General features: G+C 46.1%; 1 protein-coding gene across 1 annotated transcript in view; it reads left to right on the top strand.

The window, feature by feature from the left end:
• The window catches only part of DPP3 (dipeptidyl peptidase 3), a 30217-nt gene extending 9611 nt beyond the window's left edge, over positions 1-20606 (top strand). The window contains exons 7-17 of the mRNA XM_056852303.1: positions 4185-4315; positions 4999-5057; positions 6106-6300; positions 8434-8546; positions 10567-10659; positions 12687-12749; positions 13288-13412; positions 14693-14813; positions 16389-16568; positions 17811-17973; positions 20370-20606. Coding sequence (XP_056708281.1) covers positions 4185-4315; positions 4999-5057; positions 6106-6300; positions 8434-8546; positions 10567-10659; positions 12687-12749; positions 13288-13412; positions 14693-14813; positions 16389-16568; positions 17811-17973; positions 20370-20515 — 1389 coding nt within the window. The 3' untranslated portion in view covers positions 20516-20606. The remainder of the gene's footprint in view (positions 1-4184; positions 4316-4998; positions 5058-6105; positions 6301-8433; positions 8547-10566; positions 10660-12686; positions 12750-13287; positions 13413-14692; positions 14814-16388; positions 16569-17810; positions 17974-20369) is intronic.
• Positions 20607-22267: the final 1661 nt, after the last annotated feature.

The following is a 22267-nucleotide window of genomic DNA, read 5'->3' as shown; positions in this document are numbered from 1 at the left end:
GAAAGGTATATCGGCTATTTATACTTCCCAACAAGCTAAAATTTTGGTTAATGAATCAATGTCAGATAATTGCCAAATCACGAAAGGGACTAGACAGGGATGTCCCTTGTCTCCACTTTTATTTTTGTTGGTGTTGGAACCGCTATGTGTGAAACTAAGAAGTATGGAGGACATCCGCGGGTTAAGAATTAAAAAACATGAATTTAAGTTGAGAGCATTCGCGGATGACCTACTGCTAATTTTGGAAAATCCAACACAGTCAATGAATATACTTCAGGAGACTTTGGACGATTTTGGAAAAGTATCAGGCTTTAAAGTGAATCAAGAAAAAACAAAGATAATATTTAAAAATTTATCGGAAACACAGCAACAGGAATTTATATCATATACTGGCTGGGAGAAAGCTAACAAAGTTAAATACCTGGGAATTTGGATTGCTGCAAAGAATAAAGATCTGATAACCAACAATTACCTCAAGTTATGGGGTAAGATTAAAACTGATATGATTATATGGTCAAACAAAAAATTGTCACTAATGGGACGTATTTCAACGATCCAAATGAATGTCTTACCGAGGATGCTCTTCTTATTCCAAAATTTACCAATAATATCACAAACTAAATATTTTGAAACTTGGAGGAAAGACATTTCAAACTTCATCTGGCAAGGGAAAAAACCAAGGACTGCTTATAAATACTTGGTGGATCTAAAAACTAGAGGAGGTTTAGCACTGCCTAATTTTCAACTCTATGCTGAAGCGGCAGCTTTAGTATGGCTAAAAGATTGGATGAACTTGTCAAATATACGTTTGTTAGACTTGGAAGGTTATAATAATTTAAGTGGATGGCATGGTTATTTGTGGTATGATAAAATTAAATTACAAGCAACATTTCGTAATCATATAATCAGGTCCTCTTTACTTCGTATCTGGATGAGATATAAACATATTTTGGAACCAGAAACACCGATGTGGATATCGCCTCAAGAAATGCTAACTTTGCGCCCACTTAGACCAGACAAATTTATTACTTATCAAGATCTAATTAATTGGGAAGGAAAGAAATTCTCACTAAAAGACTTTCAACTTCTTAAGGATGATTTACAATGGCTCCAATACTACCAAATCAAATCAGTTTTTGTACAAGATGCTAAAAAAGGTTTTTCTAAAGAAAAATCTTCTTTTCAAAGGATTTTACTAGATAATAATACAAAACTGATTTCTAAAATGTATAATCTCCTTTTAACAATATACTGTGAGCAGGATACGATTAAACCAACTATGATCGATTGGGCTCAAAATGTGGGACATGATATTGTTTTAAATAAATGGGAAAGATTATGGTCCAAAGATCTAAAAGGAATAAAAGCACAGTCAGTGCGAGAAAACATTTATAAAATGATGTATAGATGGTATCTAACACCCAAGAAAATTGCAAAGATTTATAAAACGATGTCCCCTACTTGTTGGAAATGTAACAAAGAAATTGGTTCCTTTTATCACATGTGGTGGACCTGTGACAAAGCCAAAGACTTTTGGGACATGATTTATAATGAATTGAGATTAATACTACAAAAGAATATACCCAAAACACCAGAAATGATGCTATTGAGTATGATTCCAGACGACTTAGCAATACAAAGAACTTTTTTGATTTATGCCACAACAGCTGCGAGACTGCTTTATGCAGCGAAATGGAAAGGGCTAGAAACTCCTGAGAAAAAAGACTGGATTGTTAAAATGTTTGAAGTGGCAGAAATAGCAAAACTCACAGCCATTCTAAATGAAGAAAATGACGTTCGGTTTTTGGGGGAATGGGGGGCGTGGATGCATTATTGTGAATATGAGTTAAAAATGGAAAGAATGGAAGAATATTTTCTAATCTGATCCAGAGGATTATTTCTGATCTTTTTTATAATGATTAAGTATAAGTATATTTACTAACAGACTATGATTTTTTTTTCTATATATAGTATTGATAGTTTATTAAGATTAGATTACCTACGACGGGATGAACTTTTTATTAAGAGGCAGACAGAGGTGAAGGGGAAGTCTAAAAACTTTTCCATTTTTCTTTTTTCTTTTTTTATTATATGATATGGAATTATAACAACTTTAAGTTAGAATTGAAATTTGATATTGTTATAGATGTTGTTCAATGTAATGGAAAACTTCTAGTATAAAACCTAATAAAATTTATATAAAAAAAAAAACTGATTACAATCACCTTCCCTCCCCACAACTAGACACCCTGTGAGGTAGATGGGACTGAGAGAGCTCTAAGAGAACTGTGACTAGCCCAAGGTCACCCAGCTGACTTCATGTGTAGGAGTGGGGAAACAAATCCAGTTCACCAGATTAGGGTCTGCTGCTCAAGTGGAGGAATGGGGAATCAAACCCGGTTCTCCAGATAAGAGTCTACCGTACATCGCGAGATCCACAAACAAAGCAGAGCTCACAAAGAGTAACTTTCCCACCTGCGCTTCTCATTGCCTCTCACTGAGCTCCACCCACCTAACCCAAAATCTTGATCCTGGGGATCATGGTAACCCTCATAAAAAAGATTGGGGGCAAAATGGGGGTCTACAGTGGAAGCAAATAATTGGCTCCTGCCCTCTGCTCTTCAGTCATCAGAATTGACTACTTGATACAAGCTGTGCCATTACATACTTGACCTCCCACCCCCTCTGATTTTTTTTTCATGCTCCTACTGTAGGTTCTTGTTGATCTTTTGGCGTTTTGACAATTTTTTAAAATAATTATTGTGTAAGGGTTGGGTTTATGGTTGGGAGGGTTGGGGAAGGGAAGCAATGGGGATAAATCTGTGAGCACAGTAAATACTGTGCATTATCTATTGTAGCTTGGATCCCTAAAGTATCAAGTGGTGTGCGAACCACCACAGGTACCTACTAGGAAATCCATTGTATGTGACTGATGATAATGCCCTGTGAGAATGGATTTTGGCTTAGTGTTCCCTGGGGGCATTATGCCCCCCCCCCAAGAATATTGCGTTCCGCAAATAGCAATCTCCTGGTGGTCCCTGCCCCAAAACATATCCAGCTGTCCTCGACCAGGGCTTTTTCGGCCATGGTCCCAGCCTGGTGGAACTCTGTCAAATGAGACCAGGGCTCTGCAGGGCCTGGCGCAGTTCCACAGGGCCTGCAAGATGGAGATGTTCCGCCAGGCTTACAGATGAAGATGGCAACAATTCTTTTAGCTGGTCTTCTCTTCCCCCCTCCCTTCCCCTCCCTTCTCTCTCCCTTCCCCTCCCTCCATCTTTCCCCTTTTCCCTTCCCTCTTTCTTCCCTCCCATCCATTAACATCTTCTAGCTCCCCATGTTGGGTACTAATTTGAAATCATATCATCATATGGGACCCATGATCAAGGTGACATTGTTTATCAGTAATTTTATGTGTTTAATTATATATATGTTTTTTATTCTTTTAATTACAATGATTTCATACTGTCAGCCGCCCTGAGCCTGGTTTCAGTCAGGAAGGGCAGGACAAAAATATAAATAAATAAATGTGCAGCTGCTGCTGAAAATGGCTGCCATGTGTGTTCCCCCTTTGTAACGTCCAATAAAAATTGCATCAGGACACAGGCATTGTGCTTCCCTGCCCCTTCCCCCCAAGACTGTAATATAGATCAGGATCTGGGGAGCACCATACATCATGATCTGGATTAACTCCAGGCAGGGCAAAAGAACCTGGCTGCCATTTTCAGTGGCAGCTCTAAGGTTTTGCAGGCATTGTCCTTGGAGGTCATCTTTGTAGCCATGAGGACTTGAAACTTAAATGGAAGCTAATATCCTTGGGAAGCTCTCCTTTGTTACTTCAACCACATTGTGTGCTCCTGAAAAATCCTGATATGCATGCATCCCTTTTGAGAGAGAGGAGGGTAGAAGAATGCCATAGCAGAAGTTGAGGTGAATGGGGCAAAACTCAGTTGTAGGGTAGGAGACAGTTGCCTGACTAGATTCGAGTCCAGTAGCACCTTAGAGACCAACAAGATTTTCGAGGCATATGCTTTCGAGAGTCGAAGTAGAGCTTTGACTTTCGAAAGCTTATACCCCAAAAATCTTGCTGGTCTCTAAGGGGCTACTGGACTTGAATGTAGTTATTCGACTGTAGACCAACACAGCTGCCCTCTGAAATTGCCTGCCTATCTTGTCTTCCTCACCAGCCACACGCAGCCAACCCCATGCAGGCCGAGATGCTGACCCACTACATCAGCAGTTTCACCCGGGGCTCCATTGCAGCTCACAAGGAGGGCTCCCGCTGCTGGATCCGGGACAAGGGGCCCATTGTGGAGAGGTGAGCTTCAGGCCACGTTGACGTCTGCGGTGCAAATGCACAAGCCCAGTTACTACTCCTGGGCTATTACTCCAGGGTAAAAATTGGTCATAGCTCAGTGGTAGAGCATCTGCTTGGCATGCAGAAGGACCCAGGTTCAGTCATTGGCATCTCCAGTTAAAGGGACTAGGCAAGTAGGAGATCTGAAAGACCTCAGCCTGAGACCCTGGAGAGCCGCTGCCGGTCTGAGTAGACAGTACTGACTTTGATGGACCGAGGGTCTGATTCAGTATAAGGCAGCTTCATGTGTTCGTTTGGAGGAGGGCTGTGGCTCAGTGGTAGAGCATCTGCTTGGCAAGCAGAAGGTCCCAGGTTCAATGCCCAGCATCTCCAGTTAAAAGAATGAGGCAAGTAGGTGATGTGAAAAACCTCTGTCTGAGACCTTGGAGAGCCGCTGCCAGTCTGAGTAGACAATACTGACTTTGATGGACCAAGGGTCTGATTCAGTATAAGGCAGCTTCATGTGTTCATGTGAGACCACATGGTGGCTTTAAGGGACCTTGTGACTGAGGGCAGAGGAACAGGGAAAGGATTGCTTTTGATTGAGAACTGGGTTTCACTTCTGAATGCTTGGAGGGGAGAGCATCGCTCGCCCCAAGTTTAGCCAAGTTAACGTAATTTTCATTTTCTGCTCTCCTTCACAGCTACATCGGCTTCATTGAAAGCTACCGAGATCCATATGGCTCAAGAGGGGAGTTTGAAGGTACCACCCTGATTTTGCAGTGGTGTATTTGGGGCTAAGTTGTCAGATCTGACCGAAGTAGGACTACTGGCCTACCTTGATGAGGAGTGCAGGAGACGTCTCACACACACGATACCTAGCATCCTGCTGGTATTTAGTGTGTCCTGCAAGGAAGAAAAGCTTCACACTCTGGGCCAGAGTTGGTCTCCCTCTCCCCCCGCCCCATGATGAAAGGTCACTGCCCGGCAGTCTCACTGTTACAGCCACGGCTTCCCTGGTTTGGCAAGTTGGGCGAGGTAGATAATACCATAAAGCGGGACTAGATTTGGCCCTGAACCTCCTCTTAGTATTCCATTGTCACATTCATTTTGAAATTGAAGGGTGCCCATTCTTCTGTTTTGCCTGCAAAGTATCTCCAGGGCATTTCTGCAGTGGACTGGAGTCAGTTTAAGGGTGCATGGGCCTTCTGGTTCTGTACCTTTTAAGTGCAGGGCTGTGCATAGTCTCTCAGAATCTATCAGATCAAATTTTGTGACTTTGCTCATGCGGAATTCAGCACATTGGCATGTATTTGCCTTTACCGTAAACTGTCAGAGGAAAGGTGTTGAACAGAGTCTGTACTGGAGCTGTCTGCTGCCAAGCCTTCCTTGATGGCTAGAAACTTGCTTTGAGGAACAAAAGTAAATGGCTGAATTTCCATTGATCATAGAATTCTTCGCCAAGTATCCAGTTTGGTGCTTGTATAGTGAAATCAAAGGATGTGCACAGCCCGGCTTAGATTTTGAAATGAGTGCCGTCATTTCTTTCATTGGAGGAGACCCAGTTTTAAACCTTTTCAGTGAAACTTCTTGGGTGACTTGGGATGCCTGCATTGCTACTGAAGGGGTTCTTTGGGGATGAAATCTTGTGCACAGTCACCTGGGTGTCAGTCCATAGGAATTTGGTAGAACTTACTTCCCGGTAAACATCTGCTGGATCAGGCTGCAAGAAATTTGAATGACAAAGAGGTGGCAGGATGAAGGAAAGTGGGCTTTGTTGCCCAGTTGTTGGCATGTTTTCTTTTTCCCAGGATTTGTGGCTGTTGTGAACAAAGCCATGAGCGCAAAGTTCGCTCGGCTGGTGGCAGCTGCAGAGGATCTGCTGGAGAAGCTGCCTTGGCCCCGTGCTTTCGAGAAAGACGCTTTCCTGAAGCCTGACTTCACTTCACTGGATGTGTTGACCTTCGCTGGAAGCGGGATCCCTGCTGGCATAAACATCCCAAACTGTAAGGCCTGGTCAGCAAGCATCTTTGTGGGAGGATGGTGGCCCAGAGACTGAATGACCTGCTAGCAGGCCCCCTTGGCTCACATCTTGCCCTGTTTCCCTCTGGGCTAACAATTGTGGATACAGAAGAAGAAGAGTTGGTTTTTATATGCCAACTTTCTCTACCACTTAAGGGAGACTCAAACCAGTTTACAATCCCATTCCCTTCCCCTCCCCACAACAGACACCCTGTGAGGTAGGTGGGGCTGAGAGAGCTCTAACAGAGCTGCAACTTGCCCAAGGTCACCCTGCTGGCTTCATGTGTAGGAGTGGGGAAACAAATCCAGTTCACTAGATTAGCCTCCTCTGCTCATGTGGAGGAAAGGGGACTCAAACCCGGTTCTCCAGATCAGAGTCCACTGATCCAAACCACCACTCTTAACCCCTATACCACGTTGGCTCCACGAAGGCACCAGGTGGGGTCAGATGTGGTCCAGGGACTGACAGGTGCTGAGCCCTGCTGTGAAGCAGGATAGGAGGAGAGGAACTGAGGCTACAGATGACAAATTCCTGGACGCATTCTGTGCTTTCAGCTTGGTGGGTTCCCTAGGCACGCCTCCCCCTCCCCATTATTCACCGGCACAGCTATTTTTTTTAGAAGAAGAGTTGGTTTTAATATGTCAACTTTCTCTACCACTTAAGGAAGACTCAAACCGGCTTACAATCACCTTCCCTTCCCCTTCCCACAACAGTCTGTGTGGAAGGTGGAGCTGAGAGAGTGTGACTAGCCCAAGGTCGCCCAGCTGGCTTTATGTGGAGGAGTGAGGAAACTAACCCGGTTCACCAGATTAGCATCCGCTGCTCATGTGGAGGAGTGGGGAATCAAACCCGGTTCTCCAGATCAGAGTCCGCCGCTCCAAACCACCACTCTTAACCACTACACCTCGCCTTTATGACTAACTTGTTACCTTCTTGCATTTTTTTCCAGAAGAGATGCCGTTTCACTCTCCACCCCCCACCCCCCAAATCTTGTTTGTATGAGCTGCGTCTTAACATGGGGCAGGGCTGTTCCCTGAAATGTAGTTTGAATGGCAGGGTTTAGGCCTAGAACATGTAAGGAGGGGCTTCGGTTCAGTGACAGTGCTTGGCATGCAGAAGGTCCCAGGTTCAATTTCTGGCATCTCCAGGTAAAGGATCAGATAGTAGGTGATGTGAAAGACCTCTGCTTGAGACCCTGGAGAGCCACTGCCAGTCTGAATAGACAGTGCGGGCCTTGATGGACTGATGGTCTGATTCAGTATAAGGCAACTTCATAAGTACATGTACAGAGTGCCAGTCCTTTTCTGGTTTAGAGCAGTCCTTGCGTGTCTAGGTTTTGCTGGTCACAGAGAGTGGCTTGCAGGCAACTCGAGCCCCGGTGCCTCTCATTTTCAGTTGCTTTTTAATTTTATCTGGTTCCTCTCCGGAGAAGAGTGCCCATCCAGGATGGCTCAAGCTGAATGTTCCTTACCTTTAAAAGAGAGCAGCATCCTGGACTGACAAACCATTCTGTCGCTCCCTTTCCCCCTTTTAAGGGAGCTTTGGGGGTTCTGAATCCTGCTGCTGTTGCAGAATTCTGTGTTTGGACAGGGGTGGGGAATGAGGGATTTCCCCCTCCTCTCATCTTACGGTGCCCCAGGAAACCCAGCCGGCAGGTCCTGTACACTGTTCTCAGCTTCGCATTGGAGAAGTCCCGGGTTTAATTCCTGGCATCTGCGGTTAAAGTGTCACAGATTGCAGGTGTTCAAGGAAGGCCTTTCTCTGCCTGAAATCCTGGAGAACTGCTGCCAATCAGAGCAGACAGTCCTGAACTGTAGATACACATTAACATATGAAGCTGCCTTATACAGAATCAGACCCTTGGTCCATCAAAGTCAGCATTGCCTACTCAGACCAGCAGTGGCTCTCCAGGGTCTCAGGCAGGGGTCTTTCACATCACCTACCTGCCTAGTCCCTTTAGCTGGAGATGCCAGGGATTGAACTTGGGACCTTCTGCATGCCAAGCAGATGCTCTATTGCTGAGCTACGGCCCCTCCCCGTAGGTAGGTCAGTAGGTAGATAGACTGACCAGTGGTTTGCCTTTCTATGAGGCTGTTTTGCATGTTTGTGTTTTTAGATGATGATATCCGCCAGACAGATGGGTTCAAGAACGTCTCGCTGGGCAATGTCCTGGCCGTGGCTTATTCGACGCAGAAGGAAAAGCTGACTTTCCTTGCAGAGGAGGACAAGGTCTGTTTGTGTGTGGGTCTGTGGGACCGTGTTGAGGTGGGCTTGTGCAGCATCCTCTAAAACAGATGGTGTTGTTTTGCATGTCTCTCCCTCTCCAATAATACTAGAACGCGAGGTCATCTGCTGAAGCTGGAGGGTGAGAGATTCAAAACAGATAAAAGGAAGTATTTTTTCACACAATGCATAGTTAAATTGTGGAACTCCCTGCCCCAGGATGTGGTGATGGCTGCCAGCTTGGAGGGCTTTAAGAGGGGACTGGACATGTTCATGGAGGAAAGGGGTATTCATGACTACTAGTTGAAATGGATACTAGTCATGATGCATACCTATTCTCTCTAGGATCAGGAGCATGCCTATTAATTGGGTGCGGTGGAACACAGGCAGGATGGTCCTGCTGCAGTCATCTTGTTTGTGGCTTCCTAGAGGCACCTGGTTGGCCACTGTGTGACCAGACTGCTGGACTTGATGGGCCTTGGTCTGATCCAGCAGGGCCTTTCTTATGTTCTTATGTTGTTTAACACCTACAAATGGCCTTTCTGCTGGCGTGTGCATCCTGAGGGTGATGTGCAAGAACTGGAGCTCAAGAATCGGTTACAGCGAGTGTGATTAAAGCAGCAAGGGCTGTCATATAGAGGATGGTGCTGAGTTGTTTTCTGTTGCCCCAGGTGGTCGGACCAGAACCAATGGGTTTAAATTAAATGAAAAGAGTTTCTGTCTATACCAGGGGTGTCGAACTCATTCGTTATGAGGGCCGGATATTACATAAAACTCACTTGGTCGGGCCGGTGCATATGTACCATGAAATTTAATGCCAGGTACCGGAGATAAAACTTTATAGAAAATACAGGAAAAGCCAATTAGTGCTATGATTTTTTACTTTATTTTTTACTTAAAATACAAACATGCTTTACAGAATAACACTCATAGAATTATAGAATCAAAGAGTTGGAAGGGACCACCAGGGTCATCTAGTCCAACACTCTGCACAATGCCAGAAATTCCAAACTACCTCTCCCCCACACACACCCAGTGACCCTTACTCCATGCCCAGGAGATGGCCAAGGTGCCCTCCCTCTCATGATCTGCCTAAGGTCATAGAATCAGCATTGCTGACAGATGGCCATCTAGCCTCTTCTTAAAAACCTTCAGAGAAGGAGAGCCCACCACCTCCTGAGGAAGCCTGTTCCACTGAGGGACCGTTTGCACTCTTACAGTGTTTTATTTAACAGTCTTTGACCATTGACACCTCGGGACTGGGGGGAGGTGGCTGCCACGGCTGCTCACGGGACAGATAAGAGCCTTCAAGGGGCCGGATCCAGCTATCGGGCCTTATGTTTGACACCCATGTGATAGAGCATTGTTCCAATGCACCAGGTTTGCTCTTAGGGCATCTGTGGAATGGGGCATCACGTGCCTTCCAGGCTGATTTTTTGCAGGGCGTGTGAAACATACAGGCTTTGACCTGATCTCGTTAGCTCTCTGGTGCTGGTTAGTACTTGGATGGGAGACCACCAAGGAAGTCCAGGGTTGTTACGCAGAGGCAGGCAATGGCAAAGCCACCTCTTGCTATGGAAAACCTTACGGGATTGCCATGAAATGGCTGCAACTTGACAATTCCTTACCACTAAAACATTCCTGGTTAGCAAAGCTTTCTCTTCATTGTTACTGTTTTTAAGTTTTAATGGATTGATGGAACTCTGCTCTTTGTGGCTCCCCCCACCCCCCAGCACAATGATTCGGCTTTTTTGGGGGGGCGGAATTTTTTATGCTATGCATGAAGGAATGCTGTATATCATTAAAACAAACCCTACAAAGCAAGATTAACAGTTACAGGCGTTTGTGAAATACACTGTTAATACACCGGAAGCTGTATCACAGTTTCTGAGCAAGGTCTATTCTGAGAAGTGAAATCTTGGGGAAATCTGGTGTGCTGAACCGATCCTTCCTGGCCAACCATAGAAGGCTTGTCGGGGAGAAGGGGCCTCTGCCCTCAAGTGTGATCTGTGGTGTTCTCCTGCAGGATCTCTACATCAAGTGGAAGGGACCCTCCTTCGAGGTGCAGGTCGGACTGCACGAACTCCTGGGCCATGGCAGCGGGAAGCTTTTTGTCCAGGTGGGTGTCCTCGGGCACACTCTTTGCTCAAGTGAGAGCATGGCATGCTGCGGGCCCTTGCACAAGTGGTACAGCAGGGTGCATTTCACATAAACGTGTCCCATTTCCACATCTTTGTACATCGTTGTCATCTGGTTGAATGCAGGAAAAAGTTCAGTTAAGGTGGAATGGCCCTGATCTGGATAGCTCAGAAGCTATGGTAACAAGGCAAAAAACAGCACTGGAGCTCCAAGTGAAAAATGTTCTTAAAGTTTATACACGTAAATATTTCTAAACACCTTCTGCAAAATGTGAAGTCATACACCAAACAATGTGAGATCTTATAAACAACCTAACTATCTAATTGTACAAAATGACACAGATACAAACATGCGACAAAACATAAGACAGGCAGCAGGAGAACTTATAGAACACTGCTATACAACTGGATTAAATCCATATCAAACAGGTAAATCCTTCCAGGTCAGTATCACAGCAGGTAAGTCCTCTTCTTGAAAATGAATAACTTGCTGTATGACCTCACATTTTGCAGAAGGTGTTTAGAAATATTGACATGTATGAACTTTAGGAACGTTTTTCACTTGGAGCTCCAGTGCTGTTTTGTTGTTGTTGTTGTTTTGCCTTCTTACCATAGCCTACAGCACTGGTGGAGATTTATAGCAGTGATCTCAAAAGCTAAGCAGGGTCAAACCTGGCAAGTAGTTGGATGGAAGACCTGCAAAGAATACCAGGGTTGTGATGCAGGGGCAGGCAATGGCAAACCACGTCTGAACGTCTATTGCCTTGAAAACCCCACCAGGGGTTGCCATAAGTCAGATGTGACTTGACACCCCCCTCCAAAAAAAATGGAATGGGAATTGCTGCCGAATTAGAGATGGAATTTGAAAGATTTTTTTAAATTCAAATGTCACCCTTTTTCTAATGAGCTCACGGCAGCCTATTTGACTTCTTGCTCCCTATTTATCTTCTCAGCAGCCCAGTGAGGTAAATTAGGCTGATAAAAGATTGTATTGTAACCCTGTGAGTTTCAGGGCTGAACTGGAATTTGCACCCAGCAAATGGTTCCTGTCCAGCACTTTAGACACTACCCCATACTGCCATCACATATCTAATGGCTCTACCATGCAGCTTTTATTTAAAAAACACTAGGGGGCTGCTCAGGGCTAGGGTATATCTTTTTGCAGTTCTGGGGACTGCTCCCCAGATTTGCAGAAGAACACAGAAACATTTAAAAGAGGGGGGTTAACACTCCCCCAAAAAGTTAAAGGGAAAAAGTGATGCTTTGATGGAATTTTGGGTGTGGCAACCCAAAATTGCTTGCCATGTTCCATGACCCTAACCAAGTGGTAAGGTTGGTGTGGAGTGGGAGGGGAGAGAAGAAAGAGGATGCAGGTCTCCTATTTGTAATTTTTAAATGGCAGCCCCTATGTCTCGTGAGAATGATTCTGCTTTTTAGAAAGTTCAAAGCATTTTCATTTCCATCAACAGCCTTAAGAGCCTCCTTAAATCAGCCAGTAACATTGTACCCATGTTGCAGATGGAGAGACTGAAAGCAAGTGGGCTGATTCCATTTAAAAAACTGCCAGTTGTCATCTCTTTAATTTGGGGGGTTGCTTGAGTGCCAGATGCTTTAGCCTTGATAGTTGGGGGAAGGAACCATCCCTGCCTAGTTAAACTTGCTAGGATTTTCTGAATGACTCTAGTGTAAGTTTAGTTGGTCAAAGTGCACTTGGGCTGATCTGGACTGTAGGTAGGGCTCACATGATTGGATGCTGTTGCAGGCAAAAATAAATAAATAATCCCTGCACAAAGCACACCAGTGAGTCAAAGAGAGGGCTATGCTCAAATCCTTCTCCCTGACACACTAGATTTCTGTGTTCAGGGGTTCATTTTCGTATGGTATCAGTCCTGGGTAGTCTGAAGTAGAACAGCTCAGGCACACGAATGCTGTTTCCACCAAGAAGGTGGCCTCTCTTGTTGCAGCAAAATCTGCTCTAAGTTAAACGCTTTCTCTCTTCTCCGGGCAGGACGACTCGGGTGCGTTCAATTTCGACCGGGATGCAGTAATCAACCCAGAAACTGGGGAACTGGTGAGGACTTGAGGAAAGGTTGGAAGGGGGGGTTACAAACCTGGTAGGTTTATGCTCTAATTCCATCTCTTCCGTCCTTCTCAAATAGGAACTCCCATAATACTAGCAAAGCTATTATTTTTTGATACTGCCTTTGCAAGGATTGCGGAGTTTGGGATGAAACCCTCGCTTGAGCATCTCAAGAATCGCAGCTGGTTCTCCTGAAGGCCATGTGTCTGGTCCTCAAGGCTGCAGAGATGCCTGGTTAAATTCCAAAGGCTACAGTAGTGCTAATCAGGGTTCCTGTAACAGGGAGGAGGTAGAGTTGCCCTCCATGTTTATCAAAAGTAGTATAAATTATGCAAATCCTTATAAACAATCTGGATGTAGAAAGTTCTTCCCCCTCCCTTGATTTTTTTTTTTTAAAGCACAGAACTTAAGTTTATCATATTTGAAATATTTGGCCTGATGATTTAAGAGTTTGGGCTGGCCAGAGCCGCCTTACCTATCTCTGAAGTGCAAGGAGATCTAGCCCCTCAGTTTCGTCCTATTCCCACAGGTTCGGACTTGGTACCGGGGTGGTGAGACTTGGGACAGCAAGTTTTCAAGCGTGGCGTCGACTTACGAGGAGTGTCGGGCAGAGTGTGTGGGGCTGTACCTTTGCCTGAACAAGGAGGTATTGAGGTGAGGGCCTGAGATGCCAGTGGGACCAAGGGTGTGGGGCTGGACTTGGACTCGGGGGAGCGTCATTAAAGAGCAAGATGGTGGAGGTGGAGCTTCTTGATGGCTGCCAACTTGGAGCTCTTTAAGAGGGGAGTGGACATATTCATGGAGGAGAGGGGTCTTCATGGCTCCTAGTAAAAATGGCTACTAGTCATGATGCATACCTGTTCTCTCCTGGATCAGAGGAGCAGGCCTATTATATTAGGTGCTGTGGAACACAGGCAGGATAATGCTCCTGCAGTCGTCTTGTTTGTGGCCTTCCTAGAGGCACCTGGTTGGCCTATGTGTGAACAGAGTGCTGGACTTGATGGGCCTTGGTCTGATCCAGCAGGGCATTTCTTATGTTCTTATCTCCTCCCTTAATTTCTCAACGACCCAGTGAGGTAGGTTAGGCTGAAAGAGTGGCCCAAGGTCAGCCAAATGAGTTTCCTGGCTAAGTGGGGATTTGAACCTAGGGTCCCCCAGCCCTAGTCTGGTGCTGTTATAGCTATACCAGATGGAATATTGGAGGTAAGGTGGGAAGATGCTGAGGGGTTGATCCTTCTGCATGCCAAGAGGGTGATCTGCCCCTGAGCTGTGACCCTTTAAAATACGTCCTTTAAGGGAATAAATAAGTTGTTTCAAAAGTTTGCATCTCTATTAGCATCCTTAAGGGCTACTAGACACTGGGTGTCACCACTGGGGCATGAAGGCATCGTTGGTACAATGAGAGACAGCGTGGTGTAGTGGTTAAGAGCGGTGGACTGTAATCTGAAGAACCGGGTTTGATTCCCCACTCCTCCACATGAAGCCAGCTGGGTGACCTTGGACTAGTCACAGTTCTCTCCGAATTCTCTCAGACCCACCTACCTCACAAGGTGTCTGTTGTGGAAAGAAAAAGGGAAGGAGACTGTAAGCCGGTTTGATTCCCCTGAAAAGGTAGAGAAAATTGGCATATAAAAACCAGCTCTTCTTCTTTTTGAGCACCAGTGCATTCCAGTGGCTAGAGAGCTGGGCTTGCCTGTGAAAGAGCTACATTCCAGTCTTGCCTCACAGCTGAGTCAGTCCTCAGCCTCGGTCTTCCTCATCTGCCAAATGGGAACAATGGTTGCCCTGAGCCTCACAAGCTGATTGTGCAAGATGGAAATGGGGAAAGCACTTTGTACACTAAATATTCCGCGTTAGCGCTGGCTGCCCCCCTTTTCTTGCTTCTGTGTTCTTTTCATTCCCTCCCACTTTTCCTTTCTTCCCTTTTCCACCAGGATCTTTGACCTTGAAGGAGAAGACGCTGAGGACGTGATCTATATTAACTGGCTGAACATGGTGCGCGCTGGACTGTTGGCACTGGAGTTCTACACGCCAGAATCTGGAACGTGGCGCCAGGTAGGCTGTAGAACTCATTCCTTATAATATAGTAGAACTCATTCCTTCCTCACCGTTGTGTCTAGGCAGTGGTGGCCGATGGAGCGTTTGCTGGTGGATGGGGTGAATCTGTTGCATTCTGACCCACAAGGGGAGTCGGAGGAACCCTCTCTGCACCCCTGCCAGACAAATTGCAGAGCAGTTTGTATGGTGTAGTGGTTAGAGTGCCAGACTAGTATCTGAGAGACTCAGGTTTGAATTCCCCCTTTGCCATAGAAACTCATTGGGTGACCTTGGGCCCATCCTTAGCCTAATCTGCCCCACAGGGTTGTTGTGAGGATAAGAGTAGAGGAGAACACTCTTGTAAGCTGCTTTGGGCTCCCATGGGGGAGAAAAATGGGGTATAAATACCTAAATGGATGTTTAACCCATGAGCTGGTTCTGGGTCACACTAGAGACGTTGCTTCCAGGTCCATTTCTCAGTTTGTGCAGCCCAATGACATGGCTAAGATCTTTCTTATGACTGATGTGAGACCCCCTGCTGGTATCTCAGACTTTTGCCTTCCTCAGAGGCTTGGTGTCATAAATGTTCCTCCACTGACTGAGGTCTAAAGGCTGGTGCTTCTGGTTTCTCTCTGGGTCTATTATTATTATTATTAATAATAATGACAACAGCAATAATACGGATTTTCAAACATGTGAGCTACCTTGGAGAGCCAGCATGGTACAGTGGTTAAGGTGGCAGACTGAAACCCAGTAAACCCAGGTTCAAATCCCCACCGTGCCATGGAAGCTTGCTGGGTGACCTTGGGCCAGTCACACCCTATCAGCCCTGACCCTGCCTAGTATTTGGATGGGAGTCCTTCAAGGAATACCAGGGTCCTGACGTGGAGGCAGGCAATGGCCAGCTAACTCCAAACATCTCTTGCCTCAAAATCCCTACGGGGTTGCCATAAGTCAGCGGTGAGTTGACGGGGGCGGGGGAGCTACTGTGGGTGCCTCAGTAAATGGCTGACCATTGTCAGAAGCAGTGTGCTTGGGACAGTTGGGTCTTGGTCTGATCCCACACAGCAACTTGTATTTTCTTATGGGTGGGGTTGAGCGACAAGACTCCTAGGTGCTACCTTGGTTGCCTCCTATGGCAGCCACAGTTCAGTTGGTAGAGTATCTGCCTCGGGTGCAGAAGGCTCCAGGTTCATTCCCCAGCATCTCCAGTTAAAAGGATCAAGTAGAAGGTGATGTGAAACATCTCGGCCTGAGGGGCCGTGGCTCAGTGGTAGAGCATCTGCTTGGCATGTGGATGGTCCCAGGTTCAATCCCCGGCATCTCCAGTCAAAAGTATCAGGTTGTAGGTGATGTGAAAGACCTCTGCCTGAGACCCTGGAGAGCCACTGCCGGTCTGAGTAGACAACACTGACTTTGATGGACCGAGGGTCTGATTCAGTATAAGGCAGCTTCATGTATTCATGTGTTCACCTTGGAGAGCTGCTGCCAGTGAGAGCAGACAATACTAACCTTGATAGATGAGCTATCTGACTTGGTATAAGGCAGCTTCCAGTGTTCAATTTCTCCCTGTGTTCCTTGTCCCTGAGCCAGGCTCACATGCAAGCTCGCTTTGTCATCCTGAGGGTTCTCCTGGAGGCCGGTGGAGGGCTGGTGTCGCTCCAGCGCATCACAGGGGCAGACGGCAAGCCTGATGCGATTGTCTCCCTGGATCGCAGCAAGATCACCACGGTGGGGAAGCCTGCCCTTGAGAGATTTCTCTGCAAACTGCAGGTAGGTGGTAGCGAGATGGGAGAGGGGTTCCTTCAGTGCTGCGTGGAGGGGGCCCATGTCTGCCTGTCTTGGCAGAGCTGTGGGTTCTGGTGAAAAGCCAGGAACTGGGTGGGGAGAGCGACTTTGAAAGTGGGACTTCCATAGGACTCTATGACAGCAGCTGAATAAAAGGTGCTCCTAGCTTCTCTCTAGGTACACTCATGTTCATTGTAGTGATCCAAAAAATAAAAAGGCTGCTGATCTTCCATACGCTTTACTTATTTGTTTATTTTTACCCTGCCCTTTCCCAGCCAAAGTTGGGCTCAGGGCAGATAAAGGCTGTTTTCCACCAACCCCACAGTCAGCCAGACAAGCTGGTTGTTTCCACGCCTGATCTAGGGAAGGCTGTTGAGCAGTTTAAGCCACACAATGGACAGGGAAACCATTGGGCCTCATTTTGCATCAAGCCTCTGCCCCAGATGCCTTCTTCCATCACTCGGGTCTGGGGAGTGAAGAACAGGAAATATTAGCAGTGTCTCTGAGTATGTGACAAGCATGTTTCCTTCACCGCTAAGGGACTACAGGCCCAGCTGGTCACGGGCAGGATTGTCAGATAAGCATAAACTTATCTATCACTTCCTTTTCCTGTACAGACTGATCAACAGACAACCCTTGTTCATGTGTTTTTAGCCCCGTTGAAAACACAAAAAGCCTTTTCAAGTCTTTTTTCGTTCTCGCAGCATGCGCGAAATGGCTTAGGAGGAGGCGCAGCTGCGCCTCTTCCCTGCCGTCCCCGCACGCCGCCAGCTCAGGAATGGGCTGTTACAGGTGTTGAAGGAAGTGGTGAGAATGTATAATAATTAAGAAAAAGAGGCCGAGCCCTTAGGTTTATTAACAAAAAAGACAAGACACATAAAGGGGGGTGTCAGTCGCTCTCACTTCTGAGGTCCTTAGAGAGGAGGGACGGTTTTATTACCTGGTACCTTACTTACAGTAACACACCAAAAACCAAATAGGCTGAGAACTAAACAGATTTTGGCTGCACCAATTAAAGCTTTAATTGTTTAAATATTGGAAGCCTAAAATTAACTCATGCATTTGGACACAGTCCAGAAGAACTGGGTCAAATCAGGAATAGGTGAAGGCAGGGGAGGGTGGCAGAGCACTACGCTAAAAGGAGAAGGTGGGAGAAAGTTGATCGTGGGTTGGGCTTCGAGAGAAGGTGCAGCAGCCCTGTTCTGCCACTGCTTGTCCATCTTGAAGGTGCTGAAGTCCACGGCAGATGTGGCAGGGGGGCGTGCGCTCTACGAGGCATACTCTGCCGTGACAGATGAAGAGCCGGAACGCTTCCTCACCCTGCGCCACACCGTGCTACTGCGCAAAGAAGCCCGTAAGCTGTTCGTACAAGCAAACACCCGCTTGGAAGGTAAGGGCTCCAGGACTGTTGACAGACTTCATGGTGTCTGCCTGGTTTGGAACGGATTAATCAGGTTAATCGGTATCCACACTAGGCTGGCAACTAGCTGAGGCCATATTCTACCCATGCAAGGGCAGGAGAGCCTGGTGCTTAAGGGAACGGCCAAAGCCTCCGTTGGTACTTCATGCTGATGAGGAAGGGGTTAAGCCCTCTGATTGCAGCTAAGCAACTGAAGTACATAAAAAGGAGCATCCTTGCGCTTATAATACATTGTGCTCCAAGGGATGTAGCCACCAAATGCAACATACTGTGAAACACTCTAGGTGCCAGTGGCACACCAAGAGTCCTTAACTCTTTTCCTGCCGGGGTATCCTAAGACTGACTTGTTAAAACTGGATTGGGGTGGGTGTCTAGTTGCTCCAGCTTTACTATACTGGGATGAAATCCATCCTAAAATATACATAGAAATTGGTATCTACCCCCACTCTTATGGAGCAGCCAGGCTGTTCTGTATTACTGCAGGGGAGAGATCTAACGGCTGGAACATGACCAGCTCCCAGTCTCTTAACTGCCCCATTCCCCAGGAGGGTCAGTGAACACAACGAATTAGGCATTAATATAGAATGAAACAGACAGAATGGGTTAGAATCTCCCCTACCTCAGATCAGAAGAGTTTACATAAACCAGAAAAGGGACACACACATTAGTTGCTGTGTTCCTTTTAAAAAATGTCTCCCTTTCCCTTTTGTCGAAAGCAGCCTTCAGGACAGCTCAAAATGAAAGTCACCCCCACAGTTTCTATTTATTTACTTAATTTACAATCTTGAGTTTCTCACTGAGGCTCAAGGCAGATTACACAGTTTAAAGCCATGCTATAGGAACAGACTAACAACACAAACAATATGCTGGATTACAGAATTAGAAAATGCACCAGAAATTAATAGAATACTTACAAGTAAAGCAAGATTATGAAACTGAAGAATAATACAACAGAAACAGTAAGTTTTCTCCCTGTAGACATGGAGAGATGCAATGAAAATAATAGCTAACGGACTAATCAATAAACGGCTGGTGAATCCATCAGTGCTAATTAATAAAGAGGAACACAAATACTGACCCTGCCCTGCAGTTTAAGCCCTCTACAGATGACCCATCTGTGTGTCCACACGGGGAAATAATTATCCAGACTTATCTGCTATTTGCATTACATGACTTTACATTATTTTTACTATACAATTTTGAGAGGTTGAAGTGTTTCATATTAGATCTATAGAATAACAATTATGTATTGCTACCTACTAAAGACATAACGTATATTGAATATAGTATATTTGCTAGGATTAAATAATAGCAATTAAATATTGTTACTCATGTATATGGTGGTAGGTAGGAGAATATGGTTAGGTCTCTCCCTTTAAAAGACTTGTTTTACAACTAAGTAAATAGGTCTGGTATGATTTATACCCACTCCAAAAAGTAGCCGATGGATATTTTGTAATAGGTACTTAGTTGTGTTTATGTATAATGTGTATATGTTGCTTGTTTTGTCTGTTTTATTCTATATTGTTTTGAAAATAAAATATTTGAAAAGAAAGTCCCCAAGGGGAGGGGAGAGCAGGCACAAGCACGCTGGCCTTGCCTCCCTGCAATTGCATGGCTGTCCATGCAGCGTGAATACGCAGACCCTTCCTCTGTGCATGTTCTCCCTCCCCTCGATCAATGAGACAGCTTAACAAATGTTGCTGATCACGGGGAAGGAGTGCGTGCATAGACATTTGTGTGCATTTTGCACCGCGCAGATGACTCCGTGATTGTGCAGCACAAACATCCCTTGCTTAATGCATGATCAGCCTAGAGCATCGCTGACAAGTGCTTGTTCAGCCTTTGCTTAAAGACTGCCAGTGAGCAGCAGTCTTCCCTAGGTAGCTGATTCCACTGCCGAACAACTCTTACCGTAAGAGTACTGTAACTTACTGTCATTTTACCGACCTTGGAAGGATGGAAGGCTGAGTCAACTTTGAGCCGGCTACCCAAAACCGACTTCAGGTCGTGAGCAGAGCTTTTGACTGCAGTACTGCAGCTTACCAATCTGCGCCATGGGGCTTTCTGGTATCCGGGAGACCCAGATTCAAATCCCTGACTTAGGCCACAGAAGTTTACTGGGTGACTTTGGGCCAGTCACACTCTGTCAGCCTAGCCTACCACACAGGGTTGCTGTGAGGATAAGAAAATGACGTAAGCTACTTTGGATCCCCATTGGGGAGAAAGGTGAGGTGTAAATGTTTTTTTTTTTTTTTAATTCTCTAATAGCAACTTGTATTGTTAACTCTCCATGACAATGGCTTTTCCAGCTCCAGGGTTCCAGATAGCTGTGCTGGCCTTCTAACAATTATCCTTTTTTGCAGGCGAGGATGTGGTACTGGTGCAATACGACAGCGATGCAGCAGGATTGATCAAATCCTTCCGTGACCGCTTTCCTGAAGATGCTGAATTCCTGGAACAGCAGCTTTTGAAGCTGGCACAGGCCGATGCCCACTTCTGGGCAAGCTGAGGCCCTGAGCAGCGCAGGCCCTGGCCCTCCTACCCTCTGTGGACTCCCCCTTGGCCTGCCGCCCAGGCATGCCAAGAGTTCCTCGACCCTCTCCTGTCAAACATGCGGTACAATACTAGTGAATGGCCCGGCCCTTCTCAGTGCAAGATACCCACCATCCACTTACGGGAATGCCAGGGATGCTTCTGGCTTCCTGTTGCACTCATAATTCAATAAAGCCTGCTTTTTTTAAAGTGCTTTGACTCCGTTTTTTGTTATGTCCTCATCCTTGCTTGGCTTGGCCAGGGCAACTAACTTTAGGTTTGAGGCACAGACCAGACAGTCCCTGGCCTTGTTTGCATTGGACTCGGCCCTGCAGCACTCGGCATTTCTGTGCACACTGCTAGGCTGGAGAGGCTCAACTGTCATTTATTAAACAGCCTTAAACTAACGCCCGGCTTTTGTGAGCGAGCCCTCCCTTCATTTGAGTGTACTGTAGAACGTTCCTGAAGCATTCTGCTGTATAAGCAAATGTTTCAGACCAATTTGCCATGGTGGAGGAAGTGTACCTGTTTTCAATATTCTCATTATATTCTTCTAATTGCAAGTATTGCTTTGTCTCTTTCCTCTATTGGAAATATTTATTTGGTGCCATACTTTGAATTCCAACCTCCAGGTGGTGGCAGGAGATCTGGGATTACAACAGATCTCCAGGCAACAGATTAGTTCACCTGGAGAAAATGGCCACTTTGGAAGGTGGACTCTAGCATTATACCCCACTGAAGTCCCTCCCCTAACCCACTCGCCTCAGGCTTCCCCCCCAAAATCGCCAGATATTTCTCAGCCCAGAGCTGGCAACCTTGAGCGAGCATCAAGGATTATTTCTTCTAGCCAGAAGGAGCATTCTAGAGACCCTCTGCAGTTCCGAGAACTCAAACTCCAACAAGAGTTGCCGTGTTTTCACCGTGTAAATATTTTGTGCGAGTTTTAGTTCTGTGTTTTAATGTGGAGTCTTACGTTTGAGGTGTTGTGATTTAAAAGGCAGGCCTGTAGAGTATGAAGCAAAGATGGCACGAGGGAGAAGCATGTGGAACCAGCATGGGGCCTTCTCTTTCCCAGCTGGATGGGTGATCGATAGCTGTACCTGAGGGGGCGGAGTTGACTGCAGGGGTTCAGAGAGGCTCTGTGTGAGAGACAGGTGAAGTGTGTGAAGGGGCTGAGTGAGGGGGGGTGTCAAGTGCGGTGAGATAAATCTGTGTTCAGTGTGGAAGTTATTAGCCTAGGTGGCAAGTTAAGAAAATTAAGCTTTGAGCAAGTTTGTGCCTAAGTGAGTTTCGTGGCAAAGTAAGGGTTTGAACCTCGACTGAGGCCATGAGAACTGGCAGACACAGCTGGTGTTTAGCAAGAGCACCAGCTGTTTCAATAAGGGGAAATAGGCCTGGTGGCTACATCCTGGTAAGGATCGACCCATTTCCATTACAGTTCTGAGATTAAACAACAATTCTATGCATCACCAAAATCTACTAGACTCTGTTGTGCCAGTTGGGTCTAGTGGGGGCTGTTTCCTTTTCCCATGTACACTTTGAAATTTGTGCTGCATCAACATGGTAATATTTCCCTGCATAGAAGGCAGGAAGCTCCCAGGTTTCTGAAGTCCATCCTCATGACATCATGCTCATTCCAAGCATGACTCACAGCTTTCCTGGGGCTTTCCTCTTCAATCCAGAGAAAAACCACACCACCTGGACACCCCAACTACAGCCACCATAGGGT

This window comes from Euleptes europaea, chromosome 7 (genome assembly GCF_029931775.1).
Source record: "Euleptes europaea isolate rEulEur1 chromosome 7, rEulEur1.hap1, whole genome shotgun sequence".
Lineage (NCBI taxonomy): Eukaryota > Metazoa > Chordata > Lepidosauria > Squamata > Sphaerodactylidae > Euleptes > Euleptes europaea.
Note: the sequence above shows the minus strand (reverse complement) of the source record. Positions and strands in the feature narration are given on the sequence as shown.